General features: G+C 44.6%; 1 protein-coding gene across 4 annotated transcripts in view; it reads left to right on the plus strand.

Moving 5' to 3' along the window:
• plekhh2 (pleckstrin homology domain containing, family H (with MyTH4 domain) member 2) overlaps positions 1–13,776 on the plus strand; it is a 41,689-nt gene that overhangs the window by 13,158 nt on the left and 14,755 nt on the right. For all 4 annotated transcript variants that reach the window (XR_009769467.1, XM_061690455.1, XM_061690454.1 and 1 more), the window contains exons 5-14: positions 1,991–2,140; positions 3,922–4,005; positions 4,655–4,736; positions 4,812–4,997; positions 5,557–6,413; positions 6,794–6,869; positions 6,939–7,033; positions 7,156–7,315; positions 7,449–7,585; positions 9,311–9,424. Coding sequence is in view for 3 of the 4 variants with exons in the window: in XM_061690455.1 (XP_061546439.1) it covers positions 1,991–2,140; positions 3,922–4,005; positions 4,655–4,736; positions 4,812–4,997; positions 5,557–6,413; positions 6,794–6,869; positions 6,939–7,033; positions 7,156–7,315; positions 7,449–7,585; positions 9,311–9,424 (1,941 nt within the window). In the remaining variant the exon portion in view is untranslated. The remainder of the gene's footprint in view (positions 1–1,990; positions 2,141–3,921; positions 4,006–4,654; positions 4,737–4,811; positions 4,998–5,556; positions 6,414–6,793; positions 6,870–6,938; positions 7,034–7,155; positions 7,316–7,448; positions 7,586–9,310; positions 9,425–13,776) is intronic.

Consider the following 13,776-nt stretch of genomic DNA (forward strand, 5'->3'; position numbering starts at 1 on the left):
CCATTTTTTCTGACTAAATATATTTCCGAAGGTGCCATTGACATGAAAATTTCACCAGATGTTGGGAACAACGCATACATACAAAGAAAATAGAAAAAAAGGCCAGAAATTAAGCTGTCTGTAATAGTGTGAAATGACACAGGGAAAAAGTATTGAGCACGCCAACTGGTATTTACTTAATACTTTGTACAAAAGCCTTTGTTTGCAATGACAGCTTCAAGACGCCTCCTGTATGGAGAAACTAGTCGCATGCATTGCTTTGGTGTGATTTTGGCCCATTCCTCCACACAAGCAGTCTTCAAATCTTGAAGGTTCAGTGGGCTTCTTTAGTGGACCTTATTTGAATTGGTTTCAAGTCAGGTGATTGGTTGGGCCATTCTAGCAGCTTTATTTTGTTTATTTGAAACCAATTGAAAGTTTCCTTGGCAGTATGTTTTGGATCATTATCCTGCTGAAATATCCACCCTCGTTTCATTTTCATCATCCTCGTAGATGGCAGCAGATTTTTGTCAAGAATGTCTCGGGACATTTGCCCATTCATCCTTCCTTCAATAATGTGAAGTTTACCAGTACCATTTGGTGAAAAGAGAGCCCACACCATCGTGTTCCCAACTTCTAACTTGACTTTTGGTATGGTGTTTGTAGGATGATGTGCAGTGTCATTTCTCCTCCAAATGTGGTGTGCATTATGGCAACCAAACAGTTCAATTTTGCTCTCATCAGACCAGGCGATATTCTCCCAGTGTTTAACTGGCTTGTCCAAATGTTGTTCAGAAAACCTTAAACGAGCTTTGACATGCATATTTTTCCCAGCAATGAGGAATGAGTGTGCATACAGGTGATGGCGGTGGAGTCCATTACTCACTGTTTTCCTTGTGACAACAGTACCTGCTAATTCCAGGTCTTTTTAAAGCTCTCCACAGGTGGTCCTTGGCTCTTGGACAACTCTTCTGATTATTCTTTGTACTCCTTTGTCATAAATCGTCCGATCGAGGCAAATCTATGGTGGTATGATTGACTTTCCACTTATGTATTATGGCACCAACCGTGCTCACTGGAACGTTCAGAAGCTTAGATATGTGCCTGTAACCAATGCCATCGTTATGTTTTGCAGCTGAGTTGGAAAATGTATGTTTCATGTATACCAAATATTACTTCTATTAGTTTATACAACCTTCACCTGCTTTATTGTTCCATGTTGAGACTACTAGCTGTTTTCTGGCCATGCTGTGTATACTAGTTGTTCCCAGCCATGTTGTGACTACTAGCTGTTTTTCGATAAAGTTAAGTTGAGCGCAGCTGGAAACAGATAATTGTTTGCGTTTTCTTCTCTGTCTCTCTCACTTCTGTATAACAGAGATGATTTTTTTTTTTGTTTGGACTTCAGTCAGGGGTAACAACTCGTGACGACTTGTACCTTTTCCTCTGTTTGGAAAGACTTGTCTTTCTTTTTTGTAATAAAACCCCACAAAGACAAGATTGCTTCCTTACTTATTCTGTCAGAAGAGGATTTGCCAAAACCCAACAATTATTTTGCGACAGTCTTGAGACAGCTCTTTGCTCTTCTCCATCATGACATGTGTTTTGACTCACACCTTGGCAATGAGACCTTCTTGTTGGCCATCAATTAGGACTGAACCATTCATTTGCAGTGACAAGGGTCTGGATTGCTGTTTGATTATTGATCGATGTTAGGTGTTGTCTTGGCTTTCCATGGCTTTTTGCACCTCCCTTTCTTCATGTGTTCAATACTTTTCCCTGTGTCATTTGAGATTATTACACACAACTTAATCTCTGATCTTATTTGTTCTAGTTTTGTTTGTATGTATGGATTGCTTGGGTGTTTCCAACATCTGGTGAAAATGTAATGTCAATAGCACCTTTGGAAATATATTTAGTGAGAAAAATGGTGACTGTTAAATACTTAATTCAGCCGCTACGTATAAAATATGGAATGTGTTATTTAGAGTGTACTTGTGTACAAATTCAGGTGCAGTGGATGGAGGAGAAGCTGAGGGCTCCAGACGGTCAATCAGAAGACTCAGAGAATGTTTGGTTTCAGCGCTGCCAAGAGCTGCAGGCCTTAGTGCAGGAGAAGGATGACGTCATCGCCCAGCTGGAGCAGCAGCTGGAAGAGCAGGTAAAACACACACACACGTGCGCGCGCACAGTTTTACACTTTCATTCTCGGCTCAGAAAATGGATGGATGTATATATATATATTTATTTTTTTAAACACAACTGAAGACTGAACATCCATTTTTCCATTCTCTGAGCCGCTTCTCCTCACTAGAGTCACGGGCGTGCTGGAGCCTATCCCAGCCACCATCGGGCAGGAGGCGGGGTACACTCTGAACTGGTTGCCAGCCAATCGCAGGGCACATACAAACAAACAACCATTCGCACTCACATTCACATTCACACCTACGGGTAATTTAGAGTCTCCAATTAATGCATGTTTTTGGGATGTGAGAGGAAACCGGAGTGCCCGGAGAAAACCCACGCAAGCACGGGGAGAACATGCAAACTCCACACAGGCGGGACCGGGGATTGAACCCGGGTCCTCAGAACTGTGAGGCTGACGCTCTAACCAGTTGCCCACCGTGCCGCCGAAGACTGAACAACCATCATCAATTTCTTTATGGTTATGTTTTATTTAATGATAATGCTTTTCTGAAATGCTTGACAGTTTAATTTGAATCCCATTAAAATAAAAATAAATATGTTTCACCTGGTCCTTCATGTTTTCTTAAAAAAATTGTACACATCTTACAAATTCTGCCTGGGTAATCAAACATGAGCACAACTGTGTGTTTTCTCATTTATTAAATAAAAGTAGGGGTGTGAAATTCAAAATAAGAGCATGTAAATGTTCAAATAAAGTGCTTAACTTCAGAATAATTCTTTGAAAAACGAACAAAATACAGACAATATTTCATGTTTTGATCATATGGGTAGAAGCAAAATCATGCGTTGTAAAAATGCATTGTACATAGGTTGAAGGGTTTTCCAGAATTCTGAGGTCAATTTTGGGGGTGCGTATGATACATGGGTGCACATTATACATGAGAAATTACAGTAAGTATTGATGTAAAACACAATATTTGATGCTTTATATACAATTTATATGGCTTGGGGTGGTGGAGTGTGTAACTGGAGCCTACTAGGCTGCATGGCTGTACGTCATTATCTCACTCCCTGATCCTTAGAAGAGGGTACTGGCCACTGTATCAGCAGCCCAGGGCGGTTAGCTCAATGGTCAGCATACTCCCCTCACGATACGTTCATGGTGGCAATTTCGTAACCCAGAACGCAATGCAAAACCAAAACCAGGCGGGTTACACTCATCTGGAAATGTATTTTCAGCACACAGTAAGTGTAACCTTGTGTGCATTACGATTAGCTTTGAACTACGACAGTTTGTACATTATTTCCAATTTTGAATCGCTGCGAAACCGGTGGCAGACTCATTCGCCATTCATAAAACCACATGCACACATTGCATAATAGTTCAGTCGAGTTCAGTCTCGTCACTCGGTGTCTGGCTGCCTTTAGCTCGGCCAAGGGCAGCAATGTTTTTTTATTTTTATTTTATTGCAATGGATGACTGTTTACAAGTGTGTAGATTTAAACATTAAACTAATATAAGAGAGGGAAGCAATGTACGGCGGCAAACACCAACCATTGTATGTCATCAATCCTAGAATGCATTGCACACGCAAAAACATGGTGGCCACTTGGTACCAAATTCAGAATGTTTTTTATAACTAAAAAAATGATTTATAAACGTAACACCGTATTTCAAAAGTATAGGTCAGTGGTTGTATTTTAAGACGTATTTGTCATTACGTCAGTGTTCGCTTTAAGGACAATGAGTTTTGTTTGTGCCTCTGTGACCTGTGACTTGTTTCTTTGCAACAGAAACAGTTAAGGCTTCAAGATGCCAAGACTGTGGAAGAGAAAGCAGCAAAGATCAAAGAATGGGTGTTGCAGAAGTTGTCAGAGGTAGCGAAAAATGAAAAAAAACACGACACGGATTTAATTGATTTAAGACACTCTTGCACTCTGTTTCTATGGCTGTTTAGAATTTACATAGCAACTCCCACCACATTTCAGCCGTACAGTCGGGTCGACTACCTCTGTCCTGGATGTTTCCCCTCCGGCCCTTGTCCTGTCCAGTCCTATACTATATCGTCTTGTCCTTCCTTCACAAGGTGTAGCACGACTGCCCCATACAGCACTCGAATATCATGTGTCATTGTACTAGGCATATAATGATTTACTTTCCTCATCTTTATTACAGCAAATGTCCTGTCTTTTGTTGTCTTCTCGTTCTATATTATTTCATTATCTTTTCACTATCACTCCCTTTTGTTTTTTATCTGTCACTCCCCTTTAAAGCTTTGTTCTATCCAACTGAATTTTCAGTAAAAATCCATCAGAATACGAAGAACCACAGTGGTATCTTAAAAACTCCAGTAAAACTGTTCTGGCATAAAAGGGATACAGATCCTCCTTTATGCTTAGCCTAAAAGCCAAACAGGAACAAAAAACAAAAGAATAATTTAAAAAAATTGATTTAAGACCAATGATATACATTTTTTGCATGATCAGTTTGTGAGTTTGACCTACTTACCACTTGTTTGTTCCTCAGTTTGAGGAAGAGAACGCTGCACTAAGAAAAAACAACAAACAACAAGAAGCACAGATTAATGAGCTAAAGAAGAAAATGGACGGTCAGTGTAAGATCCAAGGCTATATATGCAACTGTTCAAATATATATGCTATATCATGTATTGTTCATTTTTCAGAATTTGAGCAGAAATGTTCAGGTAGACGAGCAGTTCTGTGCAGGCCAGGTGAAGCCCACCGGGTTAGCAGCTTGACATTTGGCTGCTTCCAGGTGAGAGGGAAGAGTGCACAGGTTCTGACAGGGCCCATTCCCTCCCAAAGGAGCCTCAGCACCGAGGAAGAGAATGAAGGCAGGGTCAACATCGGTAAGAATGCTTAACTGTTATGAATAAGGCAGATGTATGTACTCAGTAATTTGAAGTGGAGATTCTAAACTGCAAACCTTAGTCTGTTTATAGACAATTCATGACAATTGTTTTTCATGGAAGCTACCCATCCAGCCATTTTCTATAATGCATCTCTTAATAGGGTCACGTAGAGCTGGAGCCCATTGCAGTTGAACTTTGTGCGAGAGACGGGGTAAACCCTGGAAAGGTCCCCAGCTAGTCGCAATGCACATATAAACAACCAACTATTTTCATTTTGCATCACACCTATGGGCAATTTAGAGTCTTCAATTATTCTAACATACATGTAAAAAAAAAATATTTGGTCAAAATAGGGATAATACTGTATACTATGCTGCATACTACACCCGCAATATCAAACATATTGTTCAATTAATACTTAACACCGTATCATTGTCTTTGTAAAGGCAGAATTTGACTAGCTATAAGATCTCATTAGATGCAGGCATATCTAATGAAGTAACCTGTCAGTGTACAGTATATAAAGTAAGGCATATCCTCTTGTATATTCTAACAGACAATAGATGTAAGCAGAGAGCCTCCTCAGCCACAAGTGCCGAAGTCCAGAGACCAGATCAAACTGGACTGCTGGATACTCGTTTGGAGGAGAATGAGAACAAGAATCCATCAGACTTTGGAGCGAGCAGGTCTGAGTCTTGTAGTGTTTCCTCAGTGCTCTCGAGTGCTGAAGGAGGAGGAGGGTGTGAAGTCAGAGAAGGAGGTCTGGAGTTGAGTCGCGCTGGGAGCGAGGCCTACCTGACAGCCTCGGATGACAGCAGCTCTCTGTTTGACGGCGACATGCAACGTGCGGAGCGGCCCAGCTTCAACATTCTGGGAGCACCTGGGGAATGTAAAATGGAGGACTGCCCCTCTGAGGAGCTAAACAAACGATTCCAGTCGCAGAGACTTGATTCGTCATCCTCGTCCAACGAACCGAACACCCCCAGCCCCATTGTCACACCAGCGCCTACTCCCAAACGACCCAACCTGCCCCAAGACATTCGAGATACTCCTGCTTCACCCAAACAGCCCAGACTGCGGACCGCAGCAGGGTCGGGGTTGATGCATGTAGCTATGATCAAGAAACACCTGAGCCAACCACCAATCAGCACTGAGGCAGCACACGGGAAAACACGTAATGCCCTCAGCATGCTGCGCTCCTCCCAGCCGCAGGAAACTGATCTTGACCAAGTGCAGGAGGTTGACATGGAAACAGGCAAGGATCCGCCCCTGCAGATCTGCCCCAGCTCTCGTGCCAAACCCAGAACGCTTTCCATACAGGCCACACCCGTCCCTACTGAGGGCTGTCCAGAAATAAGCTCAGACAGTCACAGCTCACCTCCTACACCCCCATTACACAGGCTCCCCTCCTGGGTAAGAATGTGAATTTATTTGAATCTCATTGCAGTACAACAAATTGTACTGTATGTATTCATCGTTAAAATGTCTCCACATTAAGGGTAGACACAGCTCACTACAGTGTACATTCCGTTGTTTTTGATCACTGATTTATTGTTGACTTAATCATGTAATAATGAGAAGCCAGGACAGGGAGAAGTAAAGTTCTTTTTCCTTTTTTTCCTCTTTTTCATCTCCGGCCCCTGAAGAAAATCAGTCAACTGTGGGATTATTCCATTAGATTAGGAATTTCTTAACTGTTTCTCTATGAGTGATTATGCATCTCTAGTGTTAAACTTCCTGTAATGGTTCAAGTGTACCTATGTTGTCTATGTTAACGTGTTTGCCTTCAAAAGGAGAGTCGCATCTACGCAGTGGCGAAATCAGGAATCAGGCTGTCTGAGACATCCTGCACAGACTCGGCTAGCAAAGGTGAATCAGTGAGTGTGACAGTCGTGATGACAAAGTCTATGTTTAACTGAGCTTTACTCTGTTTTGTAGACCCCTCTCAGCAATCCTCCTATCCTGCATTTGTAATATACACATCCCTCATTTATAAAAACATGACCACACCCATTTACACTACTCTGAAGGGGGTAAGTAAAACTGTGTGCAACATTCTTATGTTCTGTGTTGTGCATATGCAGGTGGTTGAATTTATGTATGTATTTTAGGTTTGTATTGTCTTTGTGAACACAAAAGGCCTGTGTGTCTGCAGAAAGCCACTCTGCTGAGCAACAACCCATTCTTAGATGAGTCATCCAGTTCCGAGGAGTCATCCAGTTCTGGAGAGGAGGATGGTTCGTTATGCAGTTCCCACACATCGTCAAGCTCCCACAAGGACAGCAACCCAGGCAGCCCACGCTCTCTCAAAAGAGGTACACGCCACTTATACTGGGAGGAAATTACCTGACCTCTCTTTTGTTGTTGTTTTTAATTTATACAATAAACGTCTTAAGTGTATATTTTGAACATTACAATAACGTGAAACCACTTATGCTTTACTTGCAGCTGTGTCCATGTCTTCAATGACATCAGAGAACGACTATGCCATCCCGCCTGATGCGTATTCCACCGATACTGAGTGCTCTGAACCAGAGCAGAAATTCCCGAAAACCTGCACCTCTGCTGGTGACAACAGCAAGAGTGTATGTACTGTATTTGTATTACAAACAACAACAATCGCCATGGTTTTGGAAACCAAGGCTAAATATAGAATTTTTGTGGCTGAATTTTGTATTCATAGTACAGCACATTTATAGCTCCCCACATAGCTGAGTGTGCAGCAAAACTAATTTGTCGTTGCAAGGGTCACACTGAGGTGGGGAGCTCAAGCTGGAAGAAAGCAGTCAGTTCAAACAGTTCAAATTCGAAATACTGCTCAACTTTCAACTTTGTTGTGTTATAGGCTATTATTATACTGTTGTACTAAACATTGTGACCATTCATTGGAGCAATGCAGAATGAAATGCGAAAATCCAATATTTTTCCAAAACTTGAAATTGCAAAGGGATTAAACTGCACATGATACAGTATCTGTCACTCCAAATAGCAGTGCCCACAAACCTTATTTTGTACATTTTTAGTCTCTATTTGTATGAATATTTAATGCATTCACTTGATTGGATTCCCATGCAAAAGCAAAAATGTTGACTTTTCTGACATCGAGCTGAGCTTGAGCTGTCTGTTTTATATATTTGGAGTGAAATAAAACTGAAATGCGGCACGGTGATCGACTGGTTAGCACATCTGCCTCACAGTTCTGAGGACCGGGGTTCAAATCCCGGTCCCGCCTGTGTGCAGTTTGCATGTTCTCCCCGTGCCTGCGTGGGTTTTCTCCGAGTACTCCGGTTTCCTCCCACATCCCAAAAACATGCATGGTAAGTTAATTGAAAACTCTACATTGCCAATAGGTGTGAATGTGAGTGCGAATGGTTGTTTGTTTATACGTGCCCTGTGATTAGCTGGCGACCAGTTCAGGGTGTACCCCGCCTCTCGCCCGAAGATAGCTGGAATAGGCTCCAGCATGCCCGCGACCCTAGTGAGGAGAAGCGGTACAGAAAATGGATGGATGGATAAAACTGAAGTAAAATATCTCTGCTTCTAACCCTTCATGTGTATGTAGAAGACAGTTATTTTGGAAATAGAAAATACATCTTTAAACTATGAGAATTTACTTCATAAGAATGTTGCCTTGTATACTTTCTGAACTCGGTTTGAGATTTATTTTTAAAAAAAAACAACAACAACATACAAGCCGGCACGGTGGCCGACTGATTAGCACATCTGCCTCACAGTTCTGGGGACTGGGGTTCAAATCCGGGCCCCGCCCGTGTGGAGTTTGCATGTTCTCCACGTCCCTGGGTGGGTTTTGTCCGGGCACTCCGGTTTCCACCCACATCCCACAAACATGCGTACTAGGTTGATTGAAGACTCTAAATTGCCCGTAGGTGTGATTGTGAGTGCGAATGGTTGTTTGTTTCTGTGTGCCCTGCGATTGGCTGGCGACCAGTTCAGGGTGTACCCTGCCTCTCGCCCAAAGATACCTGGGATAGGCTCCAGCAGCCCGCGACCCTAGTGAAGATAAGAGGTAAAGAAAATGGATGGATGGATGGACAACAACATACAAATAAGACCAGCATTTTTTGTTTTTAAAGACAAATACTGTATGTCTTATTTTAGTGATGAGCCTCTTCAGCATATCTGCCAAATTCTATTATAAAGCATACTGAAGAATATGTAATTTGTTTGGTATATTTTTGCTACAGTACTAGAGTGACACCATCTAACAGCAACAAAATCCGTGGATGTTTCTAACATACTTGACCACTAAAGGTCAGTGTGGTTCTCATTCTGAATACTGCATGTTTTAGGAATCGATGGAGAAATCAGGCTACCTGCTGAAAATGGTGAAGACTTGGAAGAAAACTTGGAAGAGACGCTGGTTTGTCTTGAAAGATGGAGAGCTTCTTTACTATAAATCCCCAGTGAGTTTGTCTCAAAACATTTGTCAGTTTCACTTTTAACAACCTTCTGAATTTTCTGTAATATACTGCAGTATCTGCAGCAGTTCTACTCACCTCAGCCTCATTTTTGTTATTCCGAGACATGAGATGATGACTTTACAAAGGACACAATTCCTCTTCTGTTCCAAATTATTCATCTAGGATTTAAGTTAAATCAACATTTGATGAACCTTTCTGTGGAAGTGTTTGTATGTTTAGATCACTGATATTGATCACTATTGACAGGTTTGATTAGTTTCCCAGAAAAGGCTAATTTAAGAGGAAAGTTTGTATGGATGTTGCTCCATATTAAGCAAGTCACGGTTTTCATGCTTTATGGGGGGAAATAAGGATCGTTCTGCTGATGAAAAGTGCTTACATTGTACTGTTAAAAGTGTGTGATTCCAACAACCGATAAACACATATTGGAGAAAGAGACAAATGCATAATCTGAGAGAAAAGGTGTTTAAAAGCCACTGATGAGCTGGAAGCAGATAGTATCTGAAGCTGCTATTGTCTCTGATGTCCCAAGAACCTCTCGATACAGGATTCTCTAATAGTTTGTGTCATGCATAAAGCTGCATTTCAGCTACTCTTAAAAAAAATTTCACAACGAGAAACTTTGCACTGGACTCAGGAATACTCGAAGACTAACGTTCAAACTTGTATTCGCTGATGAATGCCGTGCTATTTGTCCAAATGGACTGTCCAAATGGAAGAAGTTTTGGATGGTTAGTGGCCCTCATGTCCTAACAAGGCTGTGATGCCAGCAAAGAGATGTTGGAGTGACGTTTACAATGTGGAGTGAGGTGGTAGGGCCTTATCGAGGGTCTGAAGGTGCAAAACAGGTGGTGTTTGTAAGCAAATATTACGTGCCGTGGTATTAAAAAAACGGAACCTTCTGCAATAAAATATTACTCATGCAAGACAGCACGCCATCACTTTAGCTGCTATGGGCATAAAGGGAGAAAATCTTGTGTGGCCACCGTCATCCCCTGACCTCAACCACGGAGCGTCTTTATACGGACGTTCTATGACGGTGAATGGCAGTATAACTCCAAACAGCAACTCCGGGAGGCAATTCATACATCCTTGATGTATGAATTGATGCAGGCAAAAATTATCCAAAGCCAAACTCAATGGATGATGTGATGGTTATTAAAGAGGGGCTCCTGTATTTCCATGTATACAGAGCAGCAAATAGTCACGGTTCAAAATCGTAGGTGAATTGGATTGGACCCAAGAGCAGACTAAAGCAGAGGGAGTAGATTTAGAATGGTTTATTGCGGGTTGGCTCAGGGTAAGGATATACAAGGCGAGACGGTGGGCCGTCGGGAAAAGGAGCGAGCAGGAAACGGGAATGTGAGCAGATGGGGTGGTGTGGCTGGAGCAGACAGCGAGGCAGGGGAAGACATGGAGGGGACACTGGAGATGGAAGAGAATACAATCAGGTGAGTACAGATGCGGGTAGTCAGATAGTTACTTATATACAACGAAACCTTGACGTTTGAGAGTAGGCCAGTAAGCCACAATCAAGTGTCAATACTCAGGTGAAGGCTTTCTGGACTTGACAGGCTTAAATGCAGGCAGCAATGCGTGCTGCTTGAAGACAGGTGTGTGGCCCAGGTGATGCTGATTGCTGGGGAGAGAGAGAGAGAGAGACAAGGCGCAAGCCACCATCCAAGCTCCAAAGGAGGACCTGCAGGGCAAGGATCATGACACAAATCTTTTGTTTGAATGAAACATTTGTTTGCTTTTAAAAACCAATGTACTTGTGTGATTTAAAAATGCACTCACTGTAATTTGCACTGATTAGTTAATAATAATAATAACTTAGCTTTAGATAGTGCCTTTCAAGGGACCCAAGGACGCCAAACAATAACTCATGGGGGTAATTAAAATGTACATATGGGCTTGTTTGTCTGTATTGAAGTTACCGAATATATACAGGTACACTTGTCTGAGCAGATGGTGCTTGTGGTTTCTTTTTTTTCAATTTTTTTAAATGTCCTGAGAAGGACATTTAAAGAAGGGTGTGATTGGGAGAAACGGCCCCCCCGATCAGAACCCGAGCGGTGTTCTGTTATTGGACTTCTGTGCTCGTCACGGATTGTCCTTTACGAACACCATGTTCAAGCATAAGGGTGTCCACACGTGCACTTGGGACCAGGACACCCTAGGTCGCAGTTCGATGATCGACTTTGTGGTCGTGTCATCGGACTTGCGGCCGCATGTCTTGGACACTCGGGTGAAGAGAGTTGGCGGAGCTGTCAACTGATCACCACCTGGTGGTGAGTTGGCTCCGATGGTGGGGGAAGATGCCCGTCCGACGTGGCAGGCCCATACGTATTGTGAGGGTCTGCTGGGAACGTCTGGCAGAATCCCCTGTCAGGAGGAGTTTCAACTCCCACCTCCGACAGAACTTTGCTCATGTTCCGGGGGAGGCGGGGGACATCGAGTCCGAATGGACCATGTTCCACGCCTCCATTGCTGAGGCGGCCGACCGGTGCTGTGGCCGTAAGGTGGTCGGTGCCTGTCGTGGCGGCAATCCCCGAACCCGTTGGTGGACACCAACGGTGAGGGATGCCGTCAAGCTGAAGAAGGAGTCCTATTGGGCCTTTTTGGCCTGTGAGACTCCTGAGGCAGCTGATGGGTACCGGCTGGCCAAGCGGAATGCAGCTCTGGTGGTCGCTGAAGCAAAAACTCGGGTATGGGAGGAGTTCGGTGAGGCCATGGAGAAAGACTTCGGCTTCGAGAAAATTCTGGTCCACCATCCGACGTCTCAGGAGAGGAAAGCAGTGCACCACCAACACTGTGTATAGTGGGGATGGGGCGCTGCTGACCTCGACTCGGGATGTTGTGAATCGGTGGGGAGAATATTTCGAAGACCTCCTCAATTCCACCGACACGCCTTCCCATGAGGAAGCAGAGTGTGGGTTCTCTGAGGCGGGCTCTCCTATCTCTGGGTTTGAGGTCACTGAGGTAGTTAAAAAGCTCCTCTGTGGCAGGGCCTCGGGGGTGGATGAGATTCGCCCGGAGTTCCTAAAGGCTCTGGATGTTGTGGGGCTGTCCTGATTGACACGCCTCTGCAACATCGCGTGGACATCGGGGACAGTGCCTCTGGATTGGCAGACTGGGGTGGTGGTCCCCCTTTTTAAGAAGGGGGACCGGAGGGTGTGTTCCAACTACAGGGGGATCACACTGCTCAGCCTCCCTGGTAAGGTCTATTCAGGGGTGCTGGAGAGGAGGGTCCGTCGGGAAGTCGAATCTCAGATTCAGGAGGAGCAGTGTGGTTTTCGTCCTGGCCGTGGAACAGTGGACCAGCTCAGGGTCCTCGAGGGTGCATGGGAGTTTGCCCAACCAGTCTACATGTGTTTTGTGGACTTGGAGAAGGAGTTCGACCGTGTCCCTCGGGGAGTCCTGTGGAGGGTGCTTCGGAATTATGGGGTACCGAACCCCCTGATACGGGCTGTTCGGTCCTTGTACGACCGGAGTCAGAGTTTGGTCCGCATGGTTCTGCTGTCTTCATCAAGCCGTGAGCTCCAACTCTCACTGGAACAGTTCACAGCCGAGTGTGAAGCGGCTGAGATGAGAATCAGCACCTCCAAATCTGAGACCATGGTCCTCAGTCGGAAAAGGGTGGCATGCCCTCTCCAGGTCGGGGATGAGATCCTGCCCCAAGTGGAGGAGTTCAAGTATCTTGGGGTCTTGTTCACGAGTGAGGGAAGAATGGAACGGGAGATCGACAGGCGGATCGGTGCAGCGTCTGCAGTGATGCGGACTTTGTATCGGTCCGTTGTGGTAAAGAAGGAGCTAAGCCGAAAGGCGAAGCTCTCAATTTACCGGTCGATCTTCGTTCCTACCCTCACCTATGGTCACGAGCTGTGGGTCGTGACCGAAAGAACAAGATCCCGGATACAAGCGGCCGAAATGAGTTTCCTCCGCAGGGTGTCCGGGCTCTCTCTTAGAGATAGGGTGAGAAGTTTGGTCATCCGGGAGGATCTCAGAGTAGAGCTGCTGCTCCTCCGCATTGAGAGGAGCCAGATGAGGTGGCTGGGGCATCTGATTCGGATGCCTCCCGGACGCCTCCCTGGTGAGGTGTTCCGGGCACGTCCCACCGGGAGGAGACCCCGGGGACGACCCAGGACACGCTGGAGAGCCTGGGAACGCCTCGGGATCCCCCTGGAAGAGCTGGATGAAGTGGCTGGGGAGAGGGAAGTCTGGGTGTCCCTGCTAAAGCTACTGCCCCTGCGACCCGACTCGGATAAGTGGTAGAAAATGGATGGATGGATGGATGGTCCTGAGAAGCAACATTGCAGATTTTTGTAGTGTGA

Source organism: Phycodurus eques, chromosome 11 (genome assembly GCF_024500275.1).
Source record: "Phycodurus eques isolate BA_2022a chromosome 11, UOR_Pequ_1.1, whole genome shotgun sequence".
Classification (NCBI taxonomy): domain Eukaryota; kingdom Metazoa; phylum Chordata; class Actinopteri; order Syngnathiformes; family Syngnathidae; genus Phycodurus; species Phycodurus eques.